Raw genomic sequence first — 23,768 nt, 5'->3', positions numbered from 1 at the left:
CCACGCCACCTGCTGGTCCCCGATAGAATGCTTTATAGAGCTAAATTTTGCATCCCTTTAACTTTCCTCTATTGGTCTTACGTGTACCCTATGAAGTACTTCTGGGTGAAGTGGAAATAAAGACACTTCGCCGCTCTGACAAACAGTGAGGAGCTCCTAATATCCTCAGTGGTCACACCACACCATGTGATGCATCCCGGGCATCGCAGAGACCCGCTCCGCAACTCGCTGCAGCAAATAAGAATTTGAATGACTGCGTCCGGTACGCGCTCTAATTTGAATATGGCGCCTGTGGACGCAAGCTAAGAACGGTGGCCAATGGGGGACTGCGCTCTTCTCCTAGTCCCAGCTGTTAGCCAATCACAATCTCCGCAAGGCGGGAGGCGGAGCCACGTCAGCAGTCCGGGCTCGCGCAGGCGCTGTACACAGTTGATCGGCGAGCCGCTCTGTTGTGAGCCAAGGAAGAGTAAGAGTCTTCGGATACCCCACCTGAGAGAGCTCAGGTAAGAGTCTTCGGGTACCCCACCTGAGAGAGCTCACCCTGAAAGAGCCTACTGCAGGTCTTGAGGGGAAGGATGTTTCTGCCTCAGGAAAGCGGCTGTTGAGTAGCGGCTCTACCTTCGCGACAGGAAATCGTGGTCGGACCCGCTTTCCTGCCCCAGGAGGGGAAATTTGCCCCCGTGGAAAAGGTGTAGCTCGCCGCGCGATGTGCACAGGCTGTTCTCTTGACTTTTTCAACATCTGGCGCTACCCCACGTTTCGCTCATTATCCAAATTCACATCAGGACTGGATACAAAACCTTGAGAAGGCTAGGGATCTGTCCTCTGGGAATTCGCCCCGTTGGGAAGCGCTCAAAGATGAGTGACAGGGACCAGCAGATGGCGTGACGGTTACCTCGCTGGACTCCCACGTAGCTGACCGCCCTCCCAGGCCTGGACCCGGCGGCTTAAAACTCTCGCCGGCCTGTGTGCGTGTGTGCCCAACATCCCGAGAGGAGAATGGAGGACAAGGGATGTCTGCGTGGCCATCCCTCCTGAGGGGTGATTTCTTGCTTTCTGTCTCTCTCCGTCGAGCGCACGTGCCCTGTGGGGAGTGGGGGGAGATGAATGACAAACAGTTCAGATTGATGGCGAAGAGCACTGACCTTTGAAAGGTGGAATGAATCAGGATACGTTGCTGGAGAAGACGTTGTAATGCAACGTGTCGGTAACTGTAGGTGTGAAAGAGAATGACTTTTGTGGGCAACAGGGATAGGTCAGTGTGGTCGAAGCATAGATATACGTGGAGAAGTTACTGGATTGAGCGTGGAAACACGGTCTGGGGCCAGATTGTAAAGGACCTTTATACCCAGAAAATAAACTGCAATTGATGGCTACACTTGTGGATGATCCCTCCACCGCCTCCCCAAGGGGCATGGTCACACTGCAGTCCCTTCTTCATTTCTCCCCCTCCTGGGATTTGGGGCATGCACACACATGCACCTGGTGTGTTTTTCAAGCCTCCTGGGTCCAGGACTCGAACCCTGCAGTTTCTAACCACCAGGCTATGGGCTGATCCTGATCATTATTTTATTGTCATTGATTCCAAGTACATATCTGCTTACTGAGAAAATAGTAAACATCTGTAAGTAAAGGATGAGGTGGGGCCAGCAGACATCTAGTGGTTTCATCTCATCACTGTACTCCCACATGGCCAACCACAGTTAAGAGTCCCCGAACCCCTGACTTGAAAATCACACCAGGCACATGTGCATGCTTGCCCAAGATCATAGGCGGAGAAGGGAGCAGACATGACCATCCCCCCTAGGGGATGATTTCTCACTTTCCCTATCACCGCCTCTGTCTCTCTTGGTTAGTGCACGCACCCTAAGGCAAAAACCTGGTCTTCAGGTATAGCCAAAAAAATTTGGAATGTAAAGAGTAATTTATATTTAAAAAATTGCTGTAATAAATTGACTAATATAACTCACCTATAGTATCTTTCATTGTATTTAAATGTTTCTGAAAGAGTAGGGGAAACTATGCCTAGAGGTTAATCAAGACTCCCTTCTTTCACTTTGCATATTATTCACGTTTCATCCATGTTATAGCATGTATCAGACAATTACTTTTTGTTCCAGAACAATATTCCATATTATGGACATCCCACATGTTTTTTATCCATTCTTCAGCTGTTGTGCATTTGAGTTGTTTCCATTTGTTGGCTATCACAAATAATGCTGCTACAAACATTTGCTTGTGGATTTTTGTGTGCACGTGTGTGTTCAGTTCTCTTGAATATATATGGAGAGGTGGAACTGCAACGATCATGAGATTACACAACTCTGTGTGAGACATTTTGAGGAACTGTCAAGCTGTTTTCCAAAGCAACTTTATGCTTTTGCATCCTCACCAGCAACCTGTGAGGGCTCTAGTTTCTTCACATCCTCATCAACAATTACACGTTATGGGCCCAGCAGATGGTGTAATGATTACGTCAGTGGACTCCCACATGGCTGACCATGGTTCAAGTCTCAGACCTGGAGGATTGAAACTCATGCCTGGTATGTGTACAGGCTTGCCCAAAATGCCAAGAGGAGAATAGAGGAGAAGGGATTGCTGTGTGGCTGTCCTCCCCACGGGGTGGGGAGCAATTTCTTGTTTTCTGTCTCTCTGTCTCTCCAGTGAGTTCATGTGCCCTATAGCAAAAAAAAAATTTTTTTTTACATGTTATGTCTTTTCTTTCTCTTAAGTCTATTTCCTTCTTTTTTTTTTTTGGAGAGGTTTTCGCTATAGGGCGCGTGCGCTCGCCAGACAGAGAGAGACATAGAGACAGAAAGCGAGAAATCACCCCCCGGGGGGATGGTCACGCCGCAATCCCTTCTCCTCCATTCTCCTCTCGGGATCTTGGGCACGCACGCACATGCGCCTGGCGTGAGTTTTAAGCCATCGGGTCCGGGACGCGAACTGCGGTCAACTACGTGGGAATCCAGCGACATAGCCATTACGCGAACTGCTGCTTCCTAAGTCTATCTCCTTCTTGAGGGAAGGAGAAACACACACCTTCGATAGGGTCTTCTCCCAGCCCTGCAGCCAGTCAGCATCACAGGCACACCTGTTGTGTTGAGGCAAACTCACGGTGCTAATCCAAAGCATTCCTGGTCTTTCTATGCAGGCTCTAGTATGACCCAGCAGCACCTCACCACCAGCTTCACCACACCTGGGCAGTCTGTCTTTTTGATTATAGTTGGTCTAGTGGTTGTGAAGTGATAATCTCATTGTGGTTTTGATTCTCATTTCCCTGATGAGTAATGATGTTGGACATGTTTATTTGTGCTTGTTGGGCCGTCTGTATATATTCTTTGAAGAAATGTCTATTCAATCCTTTGCCCTTATTTATTTAATTTTTTTTGGAGAGGTTTTTGCTATAGGGTGCATGCGTTCACCAGAAAGACAGAGACAGAGAGACAGAAAGTGAGAAATCACCCTTCCAGGAGAGCTGGCCATGCCGCAATCCCTTCTCCTCCAGTCTCCTCTCAGGATCTTGGGCACGCACGCACACACTCTCGGCATGAGTTTAAGCCACATGGGTCCAGGACTTGAGCTGTGGTAGACTACATGGGAGTCCAGCGACATAGCCATTACGCCATCTGCTGGTTCCCCCTTTGCCCATTTTGAATGGGATTATTCGTCTTTTTATTATTAAGTTGTTTATATATTCTGGGTTTGAACAAGTCCCTTTGCAGGTATGATTTGTAAGTGTGTTCTCCTTTTTATTGTTACCATTTTCTTCTTGGTGCCCTTTGAAGCACAAAACCTTTTAATTTTTTTTCTTTTTGGTAGATATTAATTGGCTTTTATTTGTGATTCTAGAATGAGACAATAGTTGGCATTAAAAATGGTTTTGAATGCTTCCAAAGCTTTTCATTTTAATGAAGTCACATTTATCCTTTTGTTGTTGTGGTTGCTTGTGCCCTAGGTGTCATATGTAAGACTTTGTGCAACCTAAGATCACAAAGACTTGCTATTTGTTATGTTTTCTTCTTCTTCTGTTGTTTTTTTTTCCCCCTCAATTTTGTTAGCGGGTACTTATGTGCACTCGCTAGGGAGGGAGAGAAGGAGAAAAGAGTTGGAGGAAAAATGAGAAAGCACCCCAAATGGGGCATGGTCACATCACAATCCCTTCTCCTTTGTTTCTCCCTCCTTTCAGGATTTTGGGCATAAACACATACATATCTCAGGTGTTTCTCAAACTACCATATCCAGGACTCGAACCACCATTGTCCATTTGGGATTCAGCTGCCTTAACCATCATGCTGTGGACTGGCCCTATTCTTTATCTTAGAAATTTTGTTTCTTTGAGTAGATGAAAGTTTGCCAGAAGGAAATGGGGAAAATCAGACTCCCTTGTCAGAATAGCGATGAATGAGAGGAATCTGTCCTTGACTGACTGCAAGCAACATGCTGGGACTCCAGTCACTATTGCTGACTGTTACTGACCATTCACCTTTCTACCCCAGTGCATCCCGGCCAGCTCTTAGTGCGGAGTGGTGAGCAGTGTGTGCTTCCTTTCACCTGGAAATCATGCAGAGAGCTTCACGTCTGAAGAGAGAGCTGCACATGTTGGCCACAGAGCCACCCCCGGGCATCACATGTTGGCAAGAAAAGGACCAGATGGATGATCTGCGTGCTCGTAGGTGTCACTTCATGCCTATGAGGAGAGTCGTGCCCTATGAAGACAGTGCTGAAAGTCGCTCATGTAGTCTTCTAAAGTAGGGAGCACTTGTAAAGTCAGAGTGCCCTACCATCATTCTACCCTAGTTTACTTATATTTGTAAAAGGTTTGCTTGACAGTTGTTGCTTCTTTGTTTTTGCTTTTATTTTATTTTATTTATTTATTTATTTATTTATTTTTGCTATAGGGTGTGTGTGCTCACCAGAGAGATTGAGGGAGAAAGAGTGAGAAATCACCCCCTGGGGGTTGCCACTCTCTTCTCCTCCAGTCTTCTCTTGGGGTTTTGGGGATGTATGCACATGTGCCCGGTTTCAAGTTGCCAGGTCTGGGCTCTAGCTGCATATACAGCAGCCATGTGGGCCCTGTGCCTAACCTCCATGCCACCTGTTGGCCTACTTCGTTGACTTATTAGACCTTTCTCAGTTTATAGCCAAGATCTGGATATCAACTCTGGGACTGTTTAAGCCAAAGATCACCATCTTAAATATCTGTGAAGCCAGACAAGAGACATAAATGATTCGAATACTGTAATCCAGAGCACATCTGTATGTTGTATTTGGTCATGTGGCCAGCATTTTGCACCTTCTGTTTTAGATCTTCTAAACAATCATGGTGTCCCTTGATTGACACCATGTTAAAACCCTGAGAGGATATTGTATGGGGCTTAGTTCTCTATCAGGACCGTGGGCCTCATTAGGTCCACGTGGTGTGGTAATTCAAATCTTCTGATTCTCTTTTAACTTTTTTTTTTTTTTAAGGAAATATTAGGTGGAACCAACACACCTTATGAGAAAGGGGTTTTTAAGCTGGAAGTTATCGTTCCTGAGAGGTTAGTGTTAATTTCATTCTCAGTCTGTAGGGTAAAGTCCAGTTATTAGAATACAGAACAATGTAGTAGATAGAGAATTAAAAGTGGAAGTTAACAGAACCTGCATTTTAATCCCAGTCTTATCATGACTTAATGTAACCTTGGGCAAGTTATTTTCTCTATCTGAGGTTCAGTTTCCTTCTCTAAAGTAGTAGAGCAGGTTACATCTAAATTCTTTGATTTTTTAAATTATATTAAAGTATACATAACATAATGCTGACCATTTTTGGTGTCTAAGGCCTAGCTGTGGTGGCACAGGCAATGGGGCACTACCGCACAATGCTGGAGCCACATAGGAGGCCTGACTTCAGATTCTGGGTTGACTTGAATATGCTAGGCATGCCCACACACACCCGTGATCCTGGGAGGCTTGGCGGAGATCATGGCATGGCAAGGCCCTACTGGGGGCACTTGCCTGTTTTCTTCTCTGTCTTAATAAAGAAATACACTTTCAAAACAACACACACACACACACACACACACACACACACACACACACACACAGAGTTTTACAGGACATCCTCATGGTGCAGCAGTTAAGCCTGGGACTGAGGGAGCCGGATCCCACATGGCCAAATGTGGTTGAAATCTGGGTCCCAGCAGCCTGAAGAACATGCCAGGCATGTGTGTGAGCAAAATCCTGAAGGAATACATGAAGGAGAGAGGATCGTGGCATGACCACATCCCACTGGGAGTTATGCTTTCTCTCTCACTCTCTAATGAATGCATGTACCTTTTGAGAATTAAAAAGGCACATTTTAAAGTTTACAGTCACTGGCATTAAATTCATTTACATTGTTGTACATTCATCACATCTATCTCCAAAACTTTTCATTTACCTAAACCAAAACTTCATACCAACTCAACAGTGCTTCCCATTCTTCCCCCGCCCCCACCCTGTCCCCTGCCACTGGAAACCACTATTCTACTTTCTGTCTTAATATTAAGGTCCTTCAGGGCCGGCAGGTGGCATGGTGGTTAAGGGCGCTGGACTCCCACATGGCCAACCATGGTTCTTATCCCAGATCTGGTGGCTTGCTTTCTCACTTCCCCTCTCTCTTCTTTCTCTCGTCTCTCATCAAATAAAAATAAATAAATAAATAAATAAAGTAACTTAAAAAAAAGTAAGGTCCTTTAAGTCTCCTTTAAGGTCCTCATCAGGTTGTAGTTTTATACAGAATGAGGAAGGGAAGAAATGGATATCTAACTGTTAAAAAACATAGACATCCAATTACCAGATTAGGTCCTGACCAAATTTGTTAAAGTCCTGAGAAATAGCTTGGTAATCATGTGGTCTATCAGTTCTGAAAATAGACTGGGAACTTTCCAAGGTTTGTGTTCCACCAAAGGGATGTAATAACCAGATGCAGTGTATAAATCTTGTTTTGTTTTGTTTTCAATTTGCCAAAGGGCATGTGTTCTTACTGGGGAAAGAGAAATGGGGAGAGGGGAAAGTGAGGAAGCACTCCCTTGGGGCCTGGTCACATTGAAAACTCTTCTCTTCCATCTTTTCAGACTTTCAGGATTTTAGGCATGCATGTGCACACACGCATCTGGTGTGTTTTTCAAGCTGTCAGATCCAGGACTCGAACTATGTAGTCGGCCCTATGCGATCTATCCACCTCAACCACCAGGCCACAGGCTGCCCTATAATGTATAAATCTTAATGCAATCCTGTTTTAAAAAGTCTAGCTATAAAAGAGTTGCAGGGGGGAAAAGGGTTTGAGGAAATTAGGATAGAAAATTATATTGAGGAATTTTTTAAGCTATCATAACTAATATATTAGTATTACAGCTATATAAGAGAATATCGTTGGGGACCAGCAGTTAGCATAACGGCTATGTCGCTGAACTCCCATGTAGTTGACCACAGTTCGAGTCCTGGACCCTGTGGCTTAAACTCATGCTGGGCTCGTGTGTGTGCGTGCCCAAGATCCCGAGAAGAGAATGGAGGAGAAGGGATTGCGGCATGGCCATCCCCTGTGGGGCGGGGGGGTGATTTCTCGCTTTCTGTCTGGCGACTGCCTGGGCCCTATAGCAGAAACCTCTCCAAAAAAGAAAAAAAAGAGAGAGAGAGAGAGAAAGAGAATATCCTTATTCTTAGGAGATACATGTGGAGGTATTTAGAAGGTAAAGTGGCTTGAATCTGGATGGTAGCTGTGTTTGATAAATATTGCAGCTTTTCAGATTTTTTTCATAACTTTTCATAATAAAAATTTGGGGAAAAAGTTTGCCTTCCGAAGGTATCTCCCTGATATTTCTGTAATACCAAAGGTATTTATATACATATATATAATCTCCAGGAAACTTTCAAATGTATTGAAAAGTAATATAATATTATAATGGAAATTCTCTCTTGCCCTATGCATTCAAAGGTACCCATTTGAACCACCTCAGATCCGATTTTTGACTCCAATCTATCATCCGAACATTGATTCTGCTGGAAGGATTTGTCTAGATATTCTCAAATTGCCACCAAAAGTGAGTGTTGGATAAACGGTCAACTCTATGGCATTATATTTTCTTCTGTAAAACTTGAGTTAAAGTTTGGCATTCTACTCTAAAAGCAACTGTTTGTGTATAGGGTGCCTGGAGACCATCCCTCAACATCGCAACCGTGTTGACCTCCATTCAGCTGCTCATGGCCGAACCCAACCCTGACGACCCACTCATGGCTGACATAGTAAGCATACCCGTTTCCTCTACAACACATACCCTACGTTCTCACTCTCTCTATTTGCCAGAATGTGTGTGCTTGCCAGAGAGAGACAGAGAAAGGGAGAAGGAGAAATCACCTACCATAGGGCATGGTCACACTGCAATCCCTTCTACTCCATTGTTCCACCATATCAATATTTTAGGCATGCACACCCACTACCTGGTGTGTTTCTCAAGCCACTAGGTCCAGAACTCGAGCCAAACAGTTGCCTTGTGGGATCTAGCTTCCTTAACCATCAGGCCATAGGCTGGCCCCATAGCCTATTTTCTGTACTCCTCTAATGCCTCATGTGTGACGATAGCTCCAGCTGCTGGAGCTTACCACTGCAGATCACTTTTTTCCTCCATTAACTCTTTTCCTTTATTTGATCTCAGTCCTCAGAATTTAAATATAATAAGCCAGTCTTCCTCAAGAATGCCAGGCAATGGACAGAGAAGCATGCAAGACAGAAGCAAATGGTATGTTTGCTGCCGTCATTTCACGAAGTGTGTATATATCTATCTCTACATAAATAATTGTGGTAGATATGCCAAATTTGTGCCGTACTCTAGAATGGCTAGTTGACCTTTCTCTCCTATTGCAAGCTTCTCAATATTCAGCAAAATAGCCAGTAGCTCAGCCAGCAGTAGGCTTTTCCTCACGGTTGTCATCTGTTAGCAACACCAGAGGGCAGGCAGCACCTGGTTAACTTTTTTATATTGCTGGGGGTAGCACCGGTGAAGGGGAGGGCGGTAACTCTCAATTCTTTTTTCTAAGTTGTCTTTTTTAACACTGAGAAAGGACTGTATTTGCAAGGAGTAGTAATAGGAATGTGGGGGTAGGAGGGGGAAACTTACATATTTTGTGGAACCGTTGGAGGAAGAGGGGAGAAGGAAAAACTTTCATAGTTTAAGTTGATCAAGTTTCCTCATTTAATGAAATGCAAATGGCAGAACCTGGAGATCAGTATATTCTGGTTCTTGCTGAGTTAGAACCACCTTCAATTTGAGCTAACTAAGTAGCAGTTATGTATTACTTGTAAAAAGAAATACCAAATTAAAATCTAAATTGAAGGTGCTTTGGAGGAATTATCATATATACAATGTATACAAATCTTAGAGCAAAGAAGTTCTTGGAAATAATGTTACAGAGCTTTATCTTACTCCTTCCTGGCATTTTTGTGAACTTTACTGCATTTCACGGTCTGCCCCTCTACAGGCTGGTGAAGAAGAGGTGCTTGATAACCTGCCAGAGGCAGGTGACTCTGACGACCACAATTCAGCACACAAAAGGAAAGCCAGGCAGCTCGGAGGCGCAGAGAAGAAGTTTCACCCTGATGTTTAGTCTTGGTCCATCTTAGTTACTAAATTCTTTGCCACAGTGGTCTAATGTGCCTACCTTTCTTGAATGTTTTTCTTTGTGTTTGATGACATAATTTTTGTACTATAAAAGACTTTGTATATTTGTGTATTCTGTTCTACAGTGATTCTCTGAGTGTAGTTTATTTATCTTGTACGTAACCTATTTTGAAACCTTTTAAACCTGAAAAATAAATAATCATTTAATTTAAAGTATGTGTTTATCCTGAATGTGTGTCTGGGACTGAACAGGCCAGAAAGCTATGTAATCAGAAAGTTAAAATATTTGGAATTGTCCTTTATTTTGCAAACTTACCATCATCACTAAGGACACTGAATGTTTGACTAGATGTAAGATAGCTGTTAGAAACAGTTTAAGTACCCCTAGGCTTTCAGGGTTTTAGCTTTTCGAAAGTCTTAAAAACAGTGTGAAAATAAGATAATGTACTTGTTACTTTTTTTTTTTTAATGAGAGAGATTTTTGCTATAGGGCATGTTCGCTTGACAGAGAGACAGAGAGACAGAAACAGAAATCTCCCTACATGGGTGGCCATGCCACAATCCCTTCCCCTCCATTATTCTGTCAGGATTTTGGGCATGTATGCACAGGGTGCATCAGTTCTGGGACTCAAACCACAGTCAACTACATGGCAGTCCAGTGACGTAACCACTACGCCATCTGCAGGTCCTATGCTTATTAAGTTTTAATGTTTTTATAGCTTTCACTTTTTGTAATTTACATAGTTGGTCAGAATTACCGTGGTGTAACTTCCATTTGTTCAGCAAAAAATATTTTTAAGTTTATTTATTTCCTCCATGAGAGAGAGAGAGACAGCATCCTAATGTTGCAGCCTGCCCCCAACCTTCGGCCAGCCCTAGAACGCACAAGGTGTCCAGACTCAAACCAGAAAACTTTGCATGTGGGATTCCCTCAGAGAGCATCATGTTTTACCATTATGCCACTGACTCCCCCTGCCCCGAACAGAGTCTTTTTTATCTTTAATTTATGGCAGAGTGCATATGTGCTATTGTACACTCACGCAAGAGAGAGGCACCTTTCACAGGCCTGTCATGCCATAGTCCCCTTCAGGCTGCCAGGATCCTCCGCATGGGCTCATGTGCCTCGTGTGTTTTCAGGACACCTGAGCTGAGAACTTGAACCGCAGTCAGCATATGACTTGGGCTCCTCAGTCTAGTACACCGCTGACCACCACAGAGGCCGGGCCCCAGCTGAGTGTTGATGCCCCACATCTCTCAGCTAGCCCCACATCACAGGCACACGTGTGCCTGGCATACTCAGAGGTGCCTGGACTTGAACCAGGAACTTTCCCATGTGGGATTACCTTTGCAGAGTTTGGTGTGTTGCCAATGCACCACTGGCTGCTGTGCAGCAAATACTTATTGGACACACTGTGTCAAGTATTGTGCTAGTGTTTGAGAATGTAATGGTGAGAAATCAGAAATGGGATTAACCAAATCATCATACACATTTAAATAGAGATTACCATAATCCTTTCTCGCGCTAGCATCATTTCATGACAGATACCATTCCGAACTGAATCCCGTACTCAGGATTTTATTAATACACTTGACTTGTCTTTATAATTCTATTTAAATGGCAGAGATAACAGATGTGAACAAAAATCCGTTGATGTGGGAAGAGGTTGCTTGTGCCTAGTGAAAGACTCGAATGCAAATATTAGGTCTGCTCAGGCAGAGAAAGACCATGTCCTGTCTGTCCCAGAGTAGCCGTGATGACTTTATACCTAGGCTGGGCACATGAAATGCACTCGGAACAGGTGATCTCCTTTCTTCGGTCTATGCGTTCCCCTGCACCCTTCCCCAGCAGCAGCCTGCCATATGGCACATGTGGTTTTGGAACCAGTGAAGAAACCAGCAAGCATGAATTTATAAAATCCCATAATGGCAGGTGTTGGCCTAAAAGGAACATAGAATTTCTGACTTCTACAGAATTTTTTTTTTTTTTGGAGAGGTTTATGATGCAGGGCGCATGCGCTCACCAGAGAGACAGAAAGACAGAAAGCAAGAAATCACCCCCAAGGGTAGATGGCCATGCCGCAATCCCTTCTCTTCCATTCTCCTCTAGGGATCTTGGGCATGCATGCACATGCGTCCAACATGACTTTAAGCCACCAGATCCAGGATCTGAACCATGGTCGACTACATGGGAGTTCAGCGACATAGACATTATGCTAATTGCTGGTACCCAGAATTCTTAAACCCACTTCTCAAAATCAGTTACTGTTCTTTTAAAGAAATAAAGAATAAAACCAGGAATTAATTCCAGGCTTGCCTCTTAGACTCATGCGTTCTTAAGTCGGGTTTGGGGTTCTTACAGTCCATTAGTATGTCCACCAGGATGCTTTCTGTTGTGTGGGAAATCCAGCTCAGGACAAACTAAAGGAAGCTCCCTGCCTTGCTAAATGGAACACCTCGGGTAGGGCGAACTGCGTTGGTGGATTCAGAGGCTCAACAATCTCATCGAGATCTTGATCTGCCATCCATCTTTCTCAGGCCATTCATGCCTTAAGTTTCTTCCCCTCCTCAAGTGGCTACCAGCCACTGTCAATGCTATGACTTCTTACATCCAACAGAGGACTCACTTTCCATGGAGCTAGAGCGCCCCCGGAAAGCACTGTGGCCAGAGAAGTGCCCTGTGCCGATGGCGTGGGCGGAGGGAGGGATGGACTGAGGCATGGCTGTAGGAGGGGAGCATGGCCTTTAGGGCAAAGCCTGCACACCTGGTCTGTCGCCACGTCTGGTCAGCTCTACCTGCTTCTCTCCCTACTCTGCCCTGACACTCGAGTTCAAGCTGCCATGTCTCACCTGCACCGGGGCCAGAGCCTTCTGTCTGGTTTCCTTGCCACTATCCTTGGCCCTGGACAGTTGCCACTCCTCACAGAGGTAAGCTTCGTCATTTGATAACGTAAGTCAGCTTTACCTTCCTCCTTAAAACGCTTTGAGTGGCTTCTTTCACAGAATGCCAGGCTCCTTCTCTGACCCACGGGCCTTGCGCGAGCTGGTCCCGGCTTGTTCCATTATGCACCTCCTCACCTGCCCACTGCTCAGACACCGCACTCCAGCCACACTGGCTTGCTTCCGTCTCTTGAACACACAGCTTGTTCCTGCTTCGGGGCTTCCACACGTGCTACTTCCTCTGCTTCCTGGATCCTCCATGATGGTCTGAACTCAGACGTAACAATGGCTGCCTTAAAAAGCCCTTACCTATTCCATCTAAAGGCACCCTAGGCCCTCAGGTACTCTCTGGCAAGTTACCCGATTTTCCTCCCAGCACTCGTACATGTCTGAAAGTGTGCTCATTTGGGGGGATGCATTAACTGACTGCAAGTGCTAAGGATAGAGCGGCTACCCAGCACTTTCCTCTCAAAGTGTAAGAAGTACCAGAGCCAGGGACCAGCAGATGGCGTAGTGGTCAAGGCATCGGACTTCCACGTAGTCAACCTTGGTTTGAGTCCTGGACCTGGCAACTGGAAACTCACACTGGGCACGTGTCATGCTTGCACAAAATCATGAGAGGAGAATGGAGGAGAAGGGACTGTGGCATAGCCATCCCCCTAGGGATTTATTTCTCACTTGCTGTCTCTCTGGCAAGTGCATGCGCCCTATAGAAAATAAAACACACATACACACTCTCTCTCTCAAAACAAACAAACAAAAACAAACAAAAAGCCAGAGCTAAAAGTTATTACAAGTCACCCATCCTCCCTTCTTCTTTAACAAGTACAGAAGACTTGGGCTAGAAAACAGACACCCCTGAGGATAGAAAAGCCCAGGTCCCTCCCCAGCCCAGGGCTAAGTGGGGACACAGGTCAAGAAGACACTGTTCCAGGCTTGGAGGTGCTGCTTCCCCATTGTGTGGCCTCAGTGCTCTCCCCCGTCTTGCCATTTCACTTTTTTTTTTTTTGGAGAGGTTTTTGCTATAGGGTGCATGCGCTCGCCAGACAGACAGAGACAGACAGAGAGACAGAAAGCGAGAAATCACCCCTCAGAGGGGATGGCCACACCGCAATCCCTTCTCCTCCATTCTCCTCTCGGGATCTTGGGCATGCACGCACATGCACCAGGCGTGAGTTTAAGCCACTGGGTCCAGGACTCGAACCGCAGTCAACTACATGGGAGTCCAGTGACATAGCCATTATGCTAACTGCCGGTCCCACCATTTCACTTTTCGCCTCTGTAAAATGGGGATAATGGGTCAGTCCTTGGTGTGGTTAAGGCGGCTGGATCTCACGTGGCTGAATATCCAGTTCCGAGTCCGGGCTCTAGTGGTCTGAGAAACACTTGGGTGTGAGTGCATGCGTGCCCAAGATCTTGAAAGGAGGACAAAGTGCAGGAGAAAAGTAGTGTGACCATTCCCTGTGGGGGTGAGGTGCTTTTTCACCTCTACCTTTTTCTTTGTCTCTCCAGTGAGTGCTCACGCCCTGTGGTGAAATTAAAAAGAAGGAGAAGAAAAAGAAGAGGAAGAGAAGAAAAGAAAACATGATTAATGATGGTACTTAACTCATGAGATTGTGGTGAGGACTGAATGCAGTAGTGCCCATAAAGCACCCAGGGCAGGGCCTGGCACAGCGCTGGCATTTACTGAGTGCTCCGCAGGGACTGAGGAGGACAGTGGTCCAGCCACGGCCCAGCCCAAGGAGCTGCTCTGCCCACCGCCAATCTGCGTGTTCCTAGGACAAGCCAGTCGAGCATTTCTCAACTCCAAAGCCCTAATTAAAGAGCAGAGATGACATCTGTGACTGATCACATAAACACTGCAGATTCCAAGTCCCCCTCTCCTGCTGTCCCCAGCCCCCTCCACCTCTCTCCAAAAGCTATCTAAATAAGAGCAGGTTTTACCACCCACCTTGTGGGCAGAGGAGCTGAGGCTGGGACTCGCTATTTATCCTTAGGCTGCTGCGGGAATTCAACACATACAAATAAAGCTCCTTTTCCAGCCAAGTGTGTATTTTTCCATCAGCGTGTGGCCCCCCTGCCCAGGTTGTCTTGTTTAGGTTGGGCAGCCTGTGGGAGGGAGGGACAGGGAAGGCGTGTGGGGCTGTGGTTTCAGAACCTGCTCCCCAGGATGGCTGCAGGGCTGCCTGTGAAGCCAGGACGGGCTGGGGCACCTCACATGGGCCAGCCGTGCATCGAAAAAGCACATTCCACATTGTCCTTGGTCCTTGGCAGGTCACCGCTGCCTCCTGCCATGGCCCCCTGAGAGTGCCATCCCACTCTCCAGCTCTCAGTTCACGCCAAGGATGACAGGTTATCCAGCGTCTCTCACCACTTCCTGCCTTCCACCCCGCTGTACCTTGCTCATCCCTTCCCCTGCGCCCACATTCCACTAGGTGGTGTCCCCTTCTTTCCTTGCCTTCCTCCCGTAACCAGGACCCTGAAACTCTCTGCTTCAAACAAAGGTCTTCTCTGGGGGCTCCTTCCTTACAAACTCCCATCAGAGGCACTTGTTCAAGGGGTGAGTTCCTACTCTAGGCTCTCTCTAGACCTGGGATTACTGCCAGGCACTAAGCTAATCTCTTTACATGAAAAATATTTTCCATAACCTCCAGAGAGTAGGCACTCTTATTGTTCCCATCCTGCTGCAAATGAAAATGACCCAAAGAGGTTAAATAACACATAGGACAGCTGGCCATGACCAGTAATCTGGGATTCAAACTCAGGCCCGTCCAGAATCAGACGTATCCAGAATCGTGTTTATCAACTGTATGGGTTCTGTTTTAACATTTACCCATCTGTCTGCTCAGTTCCCAGCAGAGGAGCTGTGCCCAGTGGGTAAGTTCTTCCCCTTCAGTTTCCTCTGCTATAAGAGGAGGTGGTTCAGGTCCAGCAGTTGGCGTAATGGCTATGTCGCTGAACTCCCTTGTAGTCAACTACAGTTCAAATCCTGAATCTGTACCACAAGGCCCAGCCCCATTGTTTCTTCTGGTCTCAGATTTGCTGAGACTCTGCTTCACTTTGTGCTCCCCGCGTGTCCTCTCGAAGAGCACACACTTCCTTGGCTTAACCTCTGGCTTGCTCTCTGGGGGGAGTGGTTTGGAATGGTGTCTTTGAGAGAAGAGGAGGACAGGAATTCACGAAGGCACCAAGTGTAGTGTCCTTTCAGAAAGGAGTCAGGCACAAGGCCAGGAAGGCCCTGATGCCACTACAGGGTTAGAGCCGCTCTACCCTCCCCAACTCCCACCCAGGGCAAGTTTTTGTAACTCATTCCCTTCCCCCTCCTCCAGAAGGGGCTGCCTGGTTGTCTCAGGGCATCATCCCATTCTGAAGCAAGGCTCGAGGGAAAAGGCTCCCAAGGCAGAGGGCAGGTGAGGTGGTTCGCCCAAGGAGAGCAGAGCAAGCTGATTCCTTGGGGCTCCCGGTATCAGGAAAGCCCAGCAGTAGGCCTGGGTCAGAGAAGGAGATCAGGGACTGAGCCATACACACCTGCTGCATCCTTCAACTATTCTCTTAACTCAGTGCCAAGCACAAAGGACACTTCAATATGGGTGAGTGGCATTGATCCTGATGCCTCCAAACTTCAACACTGAGCCCTCTCGATGTGCCCCAGAACTCAGAAGGTTAAGGAAGAGCCTTGACGCTCTGATCACACTTCCCTCAAAGCAGCCCCACCTGTGGCCGCACGCCATGGCTCTAGCAGAAAGGCACTGAGGGACATGCATGGGACTTCACTGGTGTTTTATTATACAGAAGAATCCAAATATTTATATCTTGACAATTCTTATACTTCACACAGCTGGAGTGGCATGGGACTGGAACCCGGAAGTGACACAGGGGTGGCGGGTGACACTGGGAGAACTTGCTAAACCGGAGCAGAGGTAGTTAGAGGAGATGGTACCAGAGAGCATTGGGGTTTCCCCCATTACCCTCACTCAGGCCTACTAATGCTTGTCAGCGCTCTCCCCCTCTCACTCTAAACCATTTACCCTTCCTGAAAAAGGGCTCTGGAAGGAAGTTGGTGGCTGGAGGAGGAGAGAGGAAGACAAAGAGCCCAGCCAGAGGCTCTGTTAATCTGTAGTTTCAAATCTCAGCTCTGCATGTTGGGAATTTCCTCTTGGTGTGTGTGAAGGTGTCTCAGAAACTGTGGTCCACAGTGAGAAGTTCTCCTCAAGCTGGTCTAAGAGGAGACTCGTTGGCTTCAGGGGCCACAGCACCCAGAGCTAAGTCCCAACTTTCCCATCACCAGAGTCCCCTCAGTTGGATTCTTCCCCACGGACACTGTTTTGGAAGAGTTGTCAACCAAATAAAATGCATTAATGTACATTGAATAGTTTGTTTTTTGATTTTGTGATTAATCAAAGACATAGATAATCTTCACAATCATTTACCAATCATTATGGAGATAAACAAAGGAGTAATACACTTAATTGCTAGAAATTAAGTCAAAAGCAAAAAACAGACACTTTACTGCATAGCCTTCTTTTGGGTAAATGTACAAGATCTACCAGGCTTTTTGAATAATGAAAAAATTCCTGGCAAACACCTCCACTCCCTTTCCCTAAGCCTCTCCTCTGATCAGTAGTCCAGCCTCTGCAGATACCCTTATCATTAGAAATAGACAATGAGGTGACAGTGGTGCCACCATCAAGCTGGCAGCCAAAAGTCACTGGACCCCTTTTCATAGAAGAAGCCACCTGTAGGGAACCATTCCTAGAACTAAACCTCTATGCAGACCACTCCTCTCCACCTCAGTGCGGGCTCCCTAACCTAAGAGGAACAGTGGTGGTGGTTGTGGTTGGGGGCAGAGAATGAAGACAGCCTGTGGTGACTTCTTAGGAATCAAGGCTCCCCAAATCACATCAGCTTTGTCATCTCTAGGACATCTCAGAGAACTCGTTTCCCTGACAAAAGTCACCAATTCTCAGCACCCAAAATAGAAGAAACCCCTTTCATCACTCCTTCCATCTTGATCAGCCCTGAGGAAATAGGAATACCAGCGGTTCTCAAATGAACAGCGAATAAGTCAGTCCACCATCATTTACTGAGTGTCTACTCTGATGCTGACCTAATGCGAGGACCCTAAGCTCTTCTCAAATGATAAGACCAGCACATGCTGCTTTCAGCATCTCTGAGAATCCAGGCAACTCAACTAGTCAAATGACATTGAGAACCACGTCAAGTCCCCTCCCTCGTCTCTGCCTCCTGCCTCTACCCCAGCCGAGGCAGCCTGTTGCCTATGTCAGAATTATTACTAGGCACTGGGCTCAGCCAGGAGAGAGCAGAGAAGCTAGGCTATGGGAACCTGCACATAAAACTAAAAGGCTTTCCTCAAGACCATCTTAATGGGAAGACCCCGGGGTTGTACCTGGCTAAGGACATGACAGGATCCAGGAACAGTGTGTTCCATTCGCTTTCAGAATTTCAGACTGCCGTCCTGATGTGACTGATGTTGGGATGCCCTAGAATAAGTGCCATTGTTTTCTGAGTCTTGGATTATCTTTTCATGTATGTAAGACTCCTCTTTCATATCTGCAAGCATGCCCCAGCTCTCACCTCCTCACACTGAGATGGAATGTGTGAGTACCTGGGGTGGGGGTAGGTGGCAGCCACTCTGGTAAACCCCAAGGAAACATGATCATGGGGAGAGTCAGGAGGGTCACTTTCCTATCTGGGGCACCTAAGAGCCCCAGACCCCTACAGTGCTTCCTACAATACAAATATCCATCCCCTTTGCTGAGAAGGCGGGACCTGAGATGAGAAGGGAGGAGCAGGCTTGGGGCAGGAGGTGGCAGGGAAATCTGATGTAGAACCACACGGAGGCAACGTGGTTGCCAGAAGAAACCCAGATATTTACAGACTTCCCTGCATGTGTCCTGCCAGGATCCAGGACCCCTCCCACTTGCTGTGGGAAGAAGTTTCATTGGTGCTTGGTCTGGAAGAGAGGAAGGGGGTCTGAGCACACATGGGGATATCCTTGCCTCCGCCCCAAATAAGGGCCTGAGGTTGAAACTTCAATGGCAGGCTCCTCCCATCTTTCCCAGGGTGGGCTAAGAAAGGTGGTGGGAGCGTGTGGGACATCTGTCCTGTTTGATGGAGGTACAGTTCTCCTGGCACTTCACCCTGGGCCAAACTCCTAGGATCAGGACTTTCATGGGATGGTGGCACCCTGTCCTTGGCGGCACTAGGTGGTACCAAGACAAGCCTCTGGGGAGAGAACAGTGCTAAGTTCTGTGAGATGGTAACAGGTATCAGAGGGCTTCAAAAATTTCATGGAAAAATGGAATTAAAGTATGTGTTTATTTTTGTACAAAAAAACCTGAAATCCATGCATTGTTTTTCATAATATGTACTTTACATGGACTTTTTGAAGACCCCTCATATTTCACGAAAGCCAAACAAGCAAAGACTTGTCAAATAATTTGAGGAGCTAGTTTAAACAAAGTTCAGCCGAGGTCACTGCGGCATGGATTTGCAGGGCCTTCATGACGCTGGCATGCGTGGGAATCGCTAAGGAAGAGGCCTACGGTATAACTGCTCCCAAACTTACTTTAACAGCAGGTCTTTCGCATGGCATATGTCAAGGTTAATGGGACACAGAACATATCTTGTATCCTTTCCATGAGTCACAGGGGAGAAGTCGGAACACCTTCGGCAGTCCCCTTTCAGGCCTTTCTTGGTGAGGTCTGAGGCAGGGCCTGCTCATCCCCCGACCCCCTTCACTGTCTTTTACTGCTCTTGTTTCCCTTAAGCAGATAAATGTCTCTGAGCTACAGCGTCTGGCAGGGAACAGGCCCCACATGGAGGTGAAGTTGAGGAAGGCCAAGAACAAAGCAGGCCAAGAAACGCTCCCTGGCAATGGTTGCAGTGGGGCCAGAATGGCGCGGTTCTGCTGTGCTCCCCGCTGTTGAATTTTGGTTGTATTTACTTCGTAAGCAGCCATTGTTCATGGAGTGGGTAGGGAGGGAAAGGAAGAGGTTGGAAGAGAAGAATGGAGAGGGACATTTATAAGTGCGAGGCAAAGGCTGAGCCGGAGGGCCGGAAGCCCCCGCCCACCAAGGCACCCCCGTCTGCTCCCTCTGCCCTCAGCAGCAGTTCTCCATCCACCGAGGATTGAGGGTTCCCAAAGTGGGTCCCCTCTGGCTCTACAAAATGGCTGCCCTCCAGCCTGGGGGCCCCTGGCTGCTGACAGGAGATGAGGGTCAGAGAGGGGAAGCCATAGGTCTCTAGCCCAGGGGGCCGCCCAGCCTCCGACGCTTCCAGAATGAGATCCACATCAGAGAAGGCCACCAGGGCCTGGGTGGAGTCGCAGGAGCTCTTCTCCAGCTCACCAGCAGCAGCGTAGGCCAGGGGCCCGGGGCCAGCACGGGGCCACAGCCGCCGCAGGTCATCTCGGAAGTGAGGGTTGAAGAGCAGGTAGAGCAGGGGGTTGAGGCAGGCAGGCAGGGGCAGTACCACGAGCAGGACCGACTTGACGGCCTCAGGGGTGACGGGGAACAGGCCCAGCATGGAGGCGAGGCTGAGGAAGGCCACGGGACAGTAGAGGAGCCCATCTGCGAAGATGAGCCAAGCCACGTGCCTCACCATGGTGCAGTCCCATACAGCTTCAAAGTCACCTCTGGGCAGGTCACAGTAGAGTTTGATGTAGGCACCGGCCACCACCAGGAAGCAGAAGGAGTTCATCATCACGAGGGCCACGGCGAAGCCCAGGGCAGCTGGCTGGCCCTCGGGTGGGGCATAGGGCAGGCAGAGTGGGGAGGCCCCATACTCTCCCACTGAGGCAAGGGGCAGGGCCGCGGCCACACCAGCCAGCGTCAGACAGCCCAGGGCCCCGGCTCGAACACTGCCCAGGGAGGGGGCTTTCCCGTACGCCCGGACACAGGACACAGACACGCTGCACTGCACCGCAGCCAGGGTCAGCAGCAACACCGAGGCCTCCGACCCAAGGACAGCCAGGAAGCCGGTGGCCTGGCAGCCCAGCCCCATCTCCCAGCGGGCTCCATACTCGGCGAACTGGCCAAAGGTCAAGGCGTCAACTGAGGCTAGAAGACCGCAGGAAATGCCAGTCAACGTGTTGGCACCTGCAATTGCACCTACCACAAACTTGACTGGGGGCAGGGGGCCAGACCCTCCGGCAAACACAGTGAGCAGCACCAGCCCGTTACAGAGCACGGACAGCAGCACGATAGCCCACACGGCCAGGCGGATGCCCCAGCTCTCAAAGAGGTGCTCGCAGGGCTTGAAGGGACCTGTAGGAGAGAGGATGGGACATTACCCCTGGGCCAGAGGCTGCTTGGAACCCAGGTCTGGGGACAGGTCAGCTTTTGCCCTTGAAAGACTCCCTGTCTGAGGGAGGCTGGCCTGGCCTCTGCCCATGGAGGACTCGCCATGTGACGGAGGCTGGCCTGGCATCTGGCCTGGAGGACTCCCGGCCTGAGAAGGGCTGTTCTGGCCTCTGTCTCAGAGGACTCCCAGTCTGAGGGAGGCTGACCTGGCCTCTGCCCTCGGAGGACTCCCAGCTTGAGAAAGGATGGCCTGGCCTTTGCCCAAGAGGGACTCCCAATTGGGGTTGAGGGGAGAAACAACAGGGACATAGAGCTGCAAAGAGCTGCAACCGGGATGAACCTTAATGCTCCTTCCAATGCACACAGAAATTAGAGACCCACATAAACAGGCAGGGTACGAGTTCATACGGGCCAACCCAGGCGCTGAGGAAATATAGAGCAAAGTAGTCCTTCCAAAGGGGCAATGTGTGAAAGAAAGGTGAGAAGACCTCAGAACTGGGGATCTGGCTGGGGCAGAGACACAGAGGCGAGGGGCATCCCGGGTGGTCACCACTCCATGGCCCGAGACACTACTCCAGCCAGTCTGTGCCCAGTGATCCACTGAGCATGCCTCTGTGGGTGGGCCCTGGCCAGATCCGTAGAGGCTGGCTCTCCCTTGCTCTGAGAAAGGGTGCAGACAACTCAGATCACGTTGATTGGTTTTGGGGAAGCAGAGGACCAAGAAAATCCGAATACAGATGGCTTCTGGAGTTTCCAGGCTCGGCACTAGGGTAAATCCTGATGTTTCTCATTTCTTTCCCTGGAGTCTGCTCCTAACTCACCTTGTAACTTTGGACAGATTATTTCTTCATTTCCTTTGGCTCCAGATTCCTGTTCTTCAATGCATTGCTAAGTAGCTTGGGAATTTGAGCGGTTTTGTGGAAACTGTTTTACAACATATATTCTTTTGATTACCAAATGATAGATGGTAATTGCAGAAAATTTGAAAATATAATGTGGAAAAATTAAAACCGCTTATGACCTCATCTCTCAGAGAGAACTTATTATTTTGATATGTTCCCTTCTAGTTTCAAAAAGACACATATTGATTTTTAAATAAATTGAGATTTCCTCTATGTAACTTTTTATTCTTTTTAAGTTAAACTTTTATTTTATAATTTATAATTTTATAATTCCTACTTTATAACTTTATTATTCACACTTGCTCACATCCGTATGTTTCTCATAAACACATTTTCAGTGACTGTATAATGACTATTCCACTATCTGCATGCACCATAATTTATTTGCCCATTTGTATGCGCTATTTTAAAAGCAAGTTCACAATGGAACTCATCTTTTGGAATTTTCTTTTTTACCTCATCCCTATTCATTATCGGCTTTCAGAGGTGAAATTTCTGTGGCAGTGTGAATGAAGCATGTGGGTTTCCAAGCCAAAAGTGACAAAACGAAACAAAACAAAAACCCACCACCTGCTTCATCTGGGTGGGGTTAGTGCTCTGGCCCCGGGCTGGCACTAGGGGGCATGCTGTTGTCACGAAGTGCCAAGAGCTGCCGATGGGCGAGAGTAGGCAAGCACTCCAAGCTTTAGAGAGGGCGAGGGGAGAAGGGCCAGGGTCTTTGCAGGGTCTGTGCCAAGGAAAGATGGGAAGGTGGAACAGAGGGGCAGGGGGGATTAGAAGAAGTGAAGTGTTCTTCGCTTTCTGTTCATTCTGGACAGAGCCTACCCTAGACTAAGCTGCATGCCGCTGCCTCTGGGGCGGCCTGCTCGCATGTTACATGCACGAGAAGGACCTTCTTCACTCCAGGCATCTTGGGTTGCATTGCACCAAGGAGAAAGAGATCTTTCCTCTTCCTCAACTCTAAAAATTGGGCAGTTCTGTAAGAAGAGTTTACATTCTGCAGAGTTTTTGTTGAGAGACTGCAATATCCTGGAACAGGGCTGAGAGGAGCAGAGAAAGTTCCAGAATCCACCACTCTCAGCTTCTGTGATGTGGATCTCAGACTGAGGGAGTGTTCAGAGCAGACTCATGCACCATCCTGGGCAATGGAGTCAAGGCATTCTTTCTCTTGTCTCTCTCAGGTGAGAGTGGTTTTCTCTCTGGTGCATACCCTTTCACAGGCTGCTGTGTAAATGTTGCTTGATTCCTCCTGTCTCCCAGGCTGCCCCCCTAAGCAGCCACCCAAGAGAAGGAATTATGAGAAGAGGACTCACCCCCAGCAGGTTGGATGTCAAGCAAAGTGCCTGAAGCAGGCTGCAGGCATACCAGGCTGAACAGGCATCTCATCTCGGTAGATGGCTGGGTACCCCTTCCCCACCCCACTTTTTTCTACTCCCTAGGCACCCGTCTCACCTGGAACGGGGCTACACTGGACACTGGGCTGTGGCCTTGAATCCTCCATCTCCAGCTGGAGTTCCTCCAGGTCCAGGTCATCTGAATGGAGACAAGACAGTGGCTCAGGGTTCTGGGTCTTGGTGTCAGTCAAGCTCCCCACTTTCTCCAAATGCCCGTCCCTTGAAACAGCTGTCCCTAACTGACCGCTCAGCACTGCTCATGCCAGCAGCCCTGCCTATCGTTTTCTACCCCGGGGTCCAACATCTGGCTGGCTTCCTATCATTGCATGGGGAGTACAATGTTCTGTAGGGCAAGCTCTACCCCCAGAGCTGCTGCTCCTGTTCCCCGGCACACACTTGCGTGCCTTTTCCCATTGGCCTTCGCCGCCAGTGCTGCAGACAGTTCCAGTGGGGGCTGACTCGATAACAGGAGCTACTGATCCACAGTTTCCCACTCTGTCCAGGCAGTCACTATAAATCCAAATTACACTTAGGAAAGCTACTGGTGAGCTGAAGTGTGTTCAGAGGCCAAGC

The 23,768-nt window shown here is 48.0% G+C and overlaps 2 protein-coding genes across 2 annotated transcripts in view; one reads left to right on the top strand and one right to left on the bottom strand.

Annotated features, from left to right (window-relative positions):
• The first annotated feature begins 417 nt into the window (after positions 1 to 417).
• UBE2T (ubiquitin conjugating enzyme E2 T) lies at positions 418 to 9,819 on the top strand. The gene is made up of 7 exons (XM_006159140.3): positions 418 to 503; positions 4,500 to 4,672; positions 5,474 to 5,543; positions 7,958 to 8,063; positions 8,167 to 8,265; positions 8,676 to 8,759; positions 9,499 to 9,819. Exons 2-7 carry the CDS (start codon positions 4,564 to 4,566, stop codon positions 9,622 to 9,624), a joined length of 594 nt encoding a protein of 197 aa, XP_006159202.1. The 5' UTR covers positions 418 to 503; positions 4,500 to 4,563; the 3' UTR covers positions 9,625 to 9,819.
• A 9,119-nt stretch (positions 9,820 to 18,938) lies between these two features.
• LGR6 (leucine rich repeat containing G protein-coupled receptor 6) overlaps positions 18,939 to 23,768 on the bottom strand; it is a 135,763-nt gene continuing 130,933 nt past the window's right edge. Inside the window, exons 18-19 of the mRNA XM_006159347.2 lie at positions 23,254 to 23,334; positions 18,939 to 20,863 (exon numbers count right to left, since the gene is read on the bottom strand). Of these exons, the coding sequence (XP_006159409.1) occupies positions 19,620 to 20,863; positions 23,254 to 23,334 (1,325 nt within the window). The 3' untranslated portion in view covers positions 18,939 to 19,619. The remainder of the gene's footprint in view (positions 20,864 to 23,253; positions 23,335 to 23,768) is intronic.

This window comes from Tupaia chinensis, unplaced genomic scaffold (assembly GCF_000334495.1).
Source record: "Tupaia chinensis unplaced genomic scaffold, TupChi_1.0 Scaffold000627_1, whole genome shotgun sequence".
In the NCBI taxonomy this organism is placed as follows: domain Eukaryota; kingdom Metazoa; phylum Chordata; class Mammalia; order Scandentia; family Tupaiidae; genus Tupaia; species Tupaia belangeri.
This window is presented reverse-complemented; position numbering and strand designations above follow the sequence as displayed.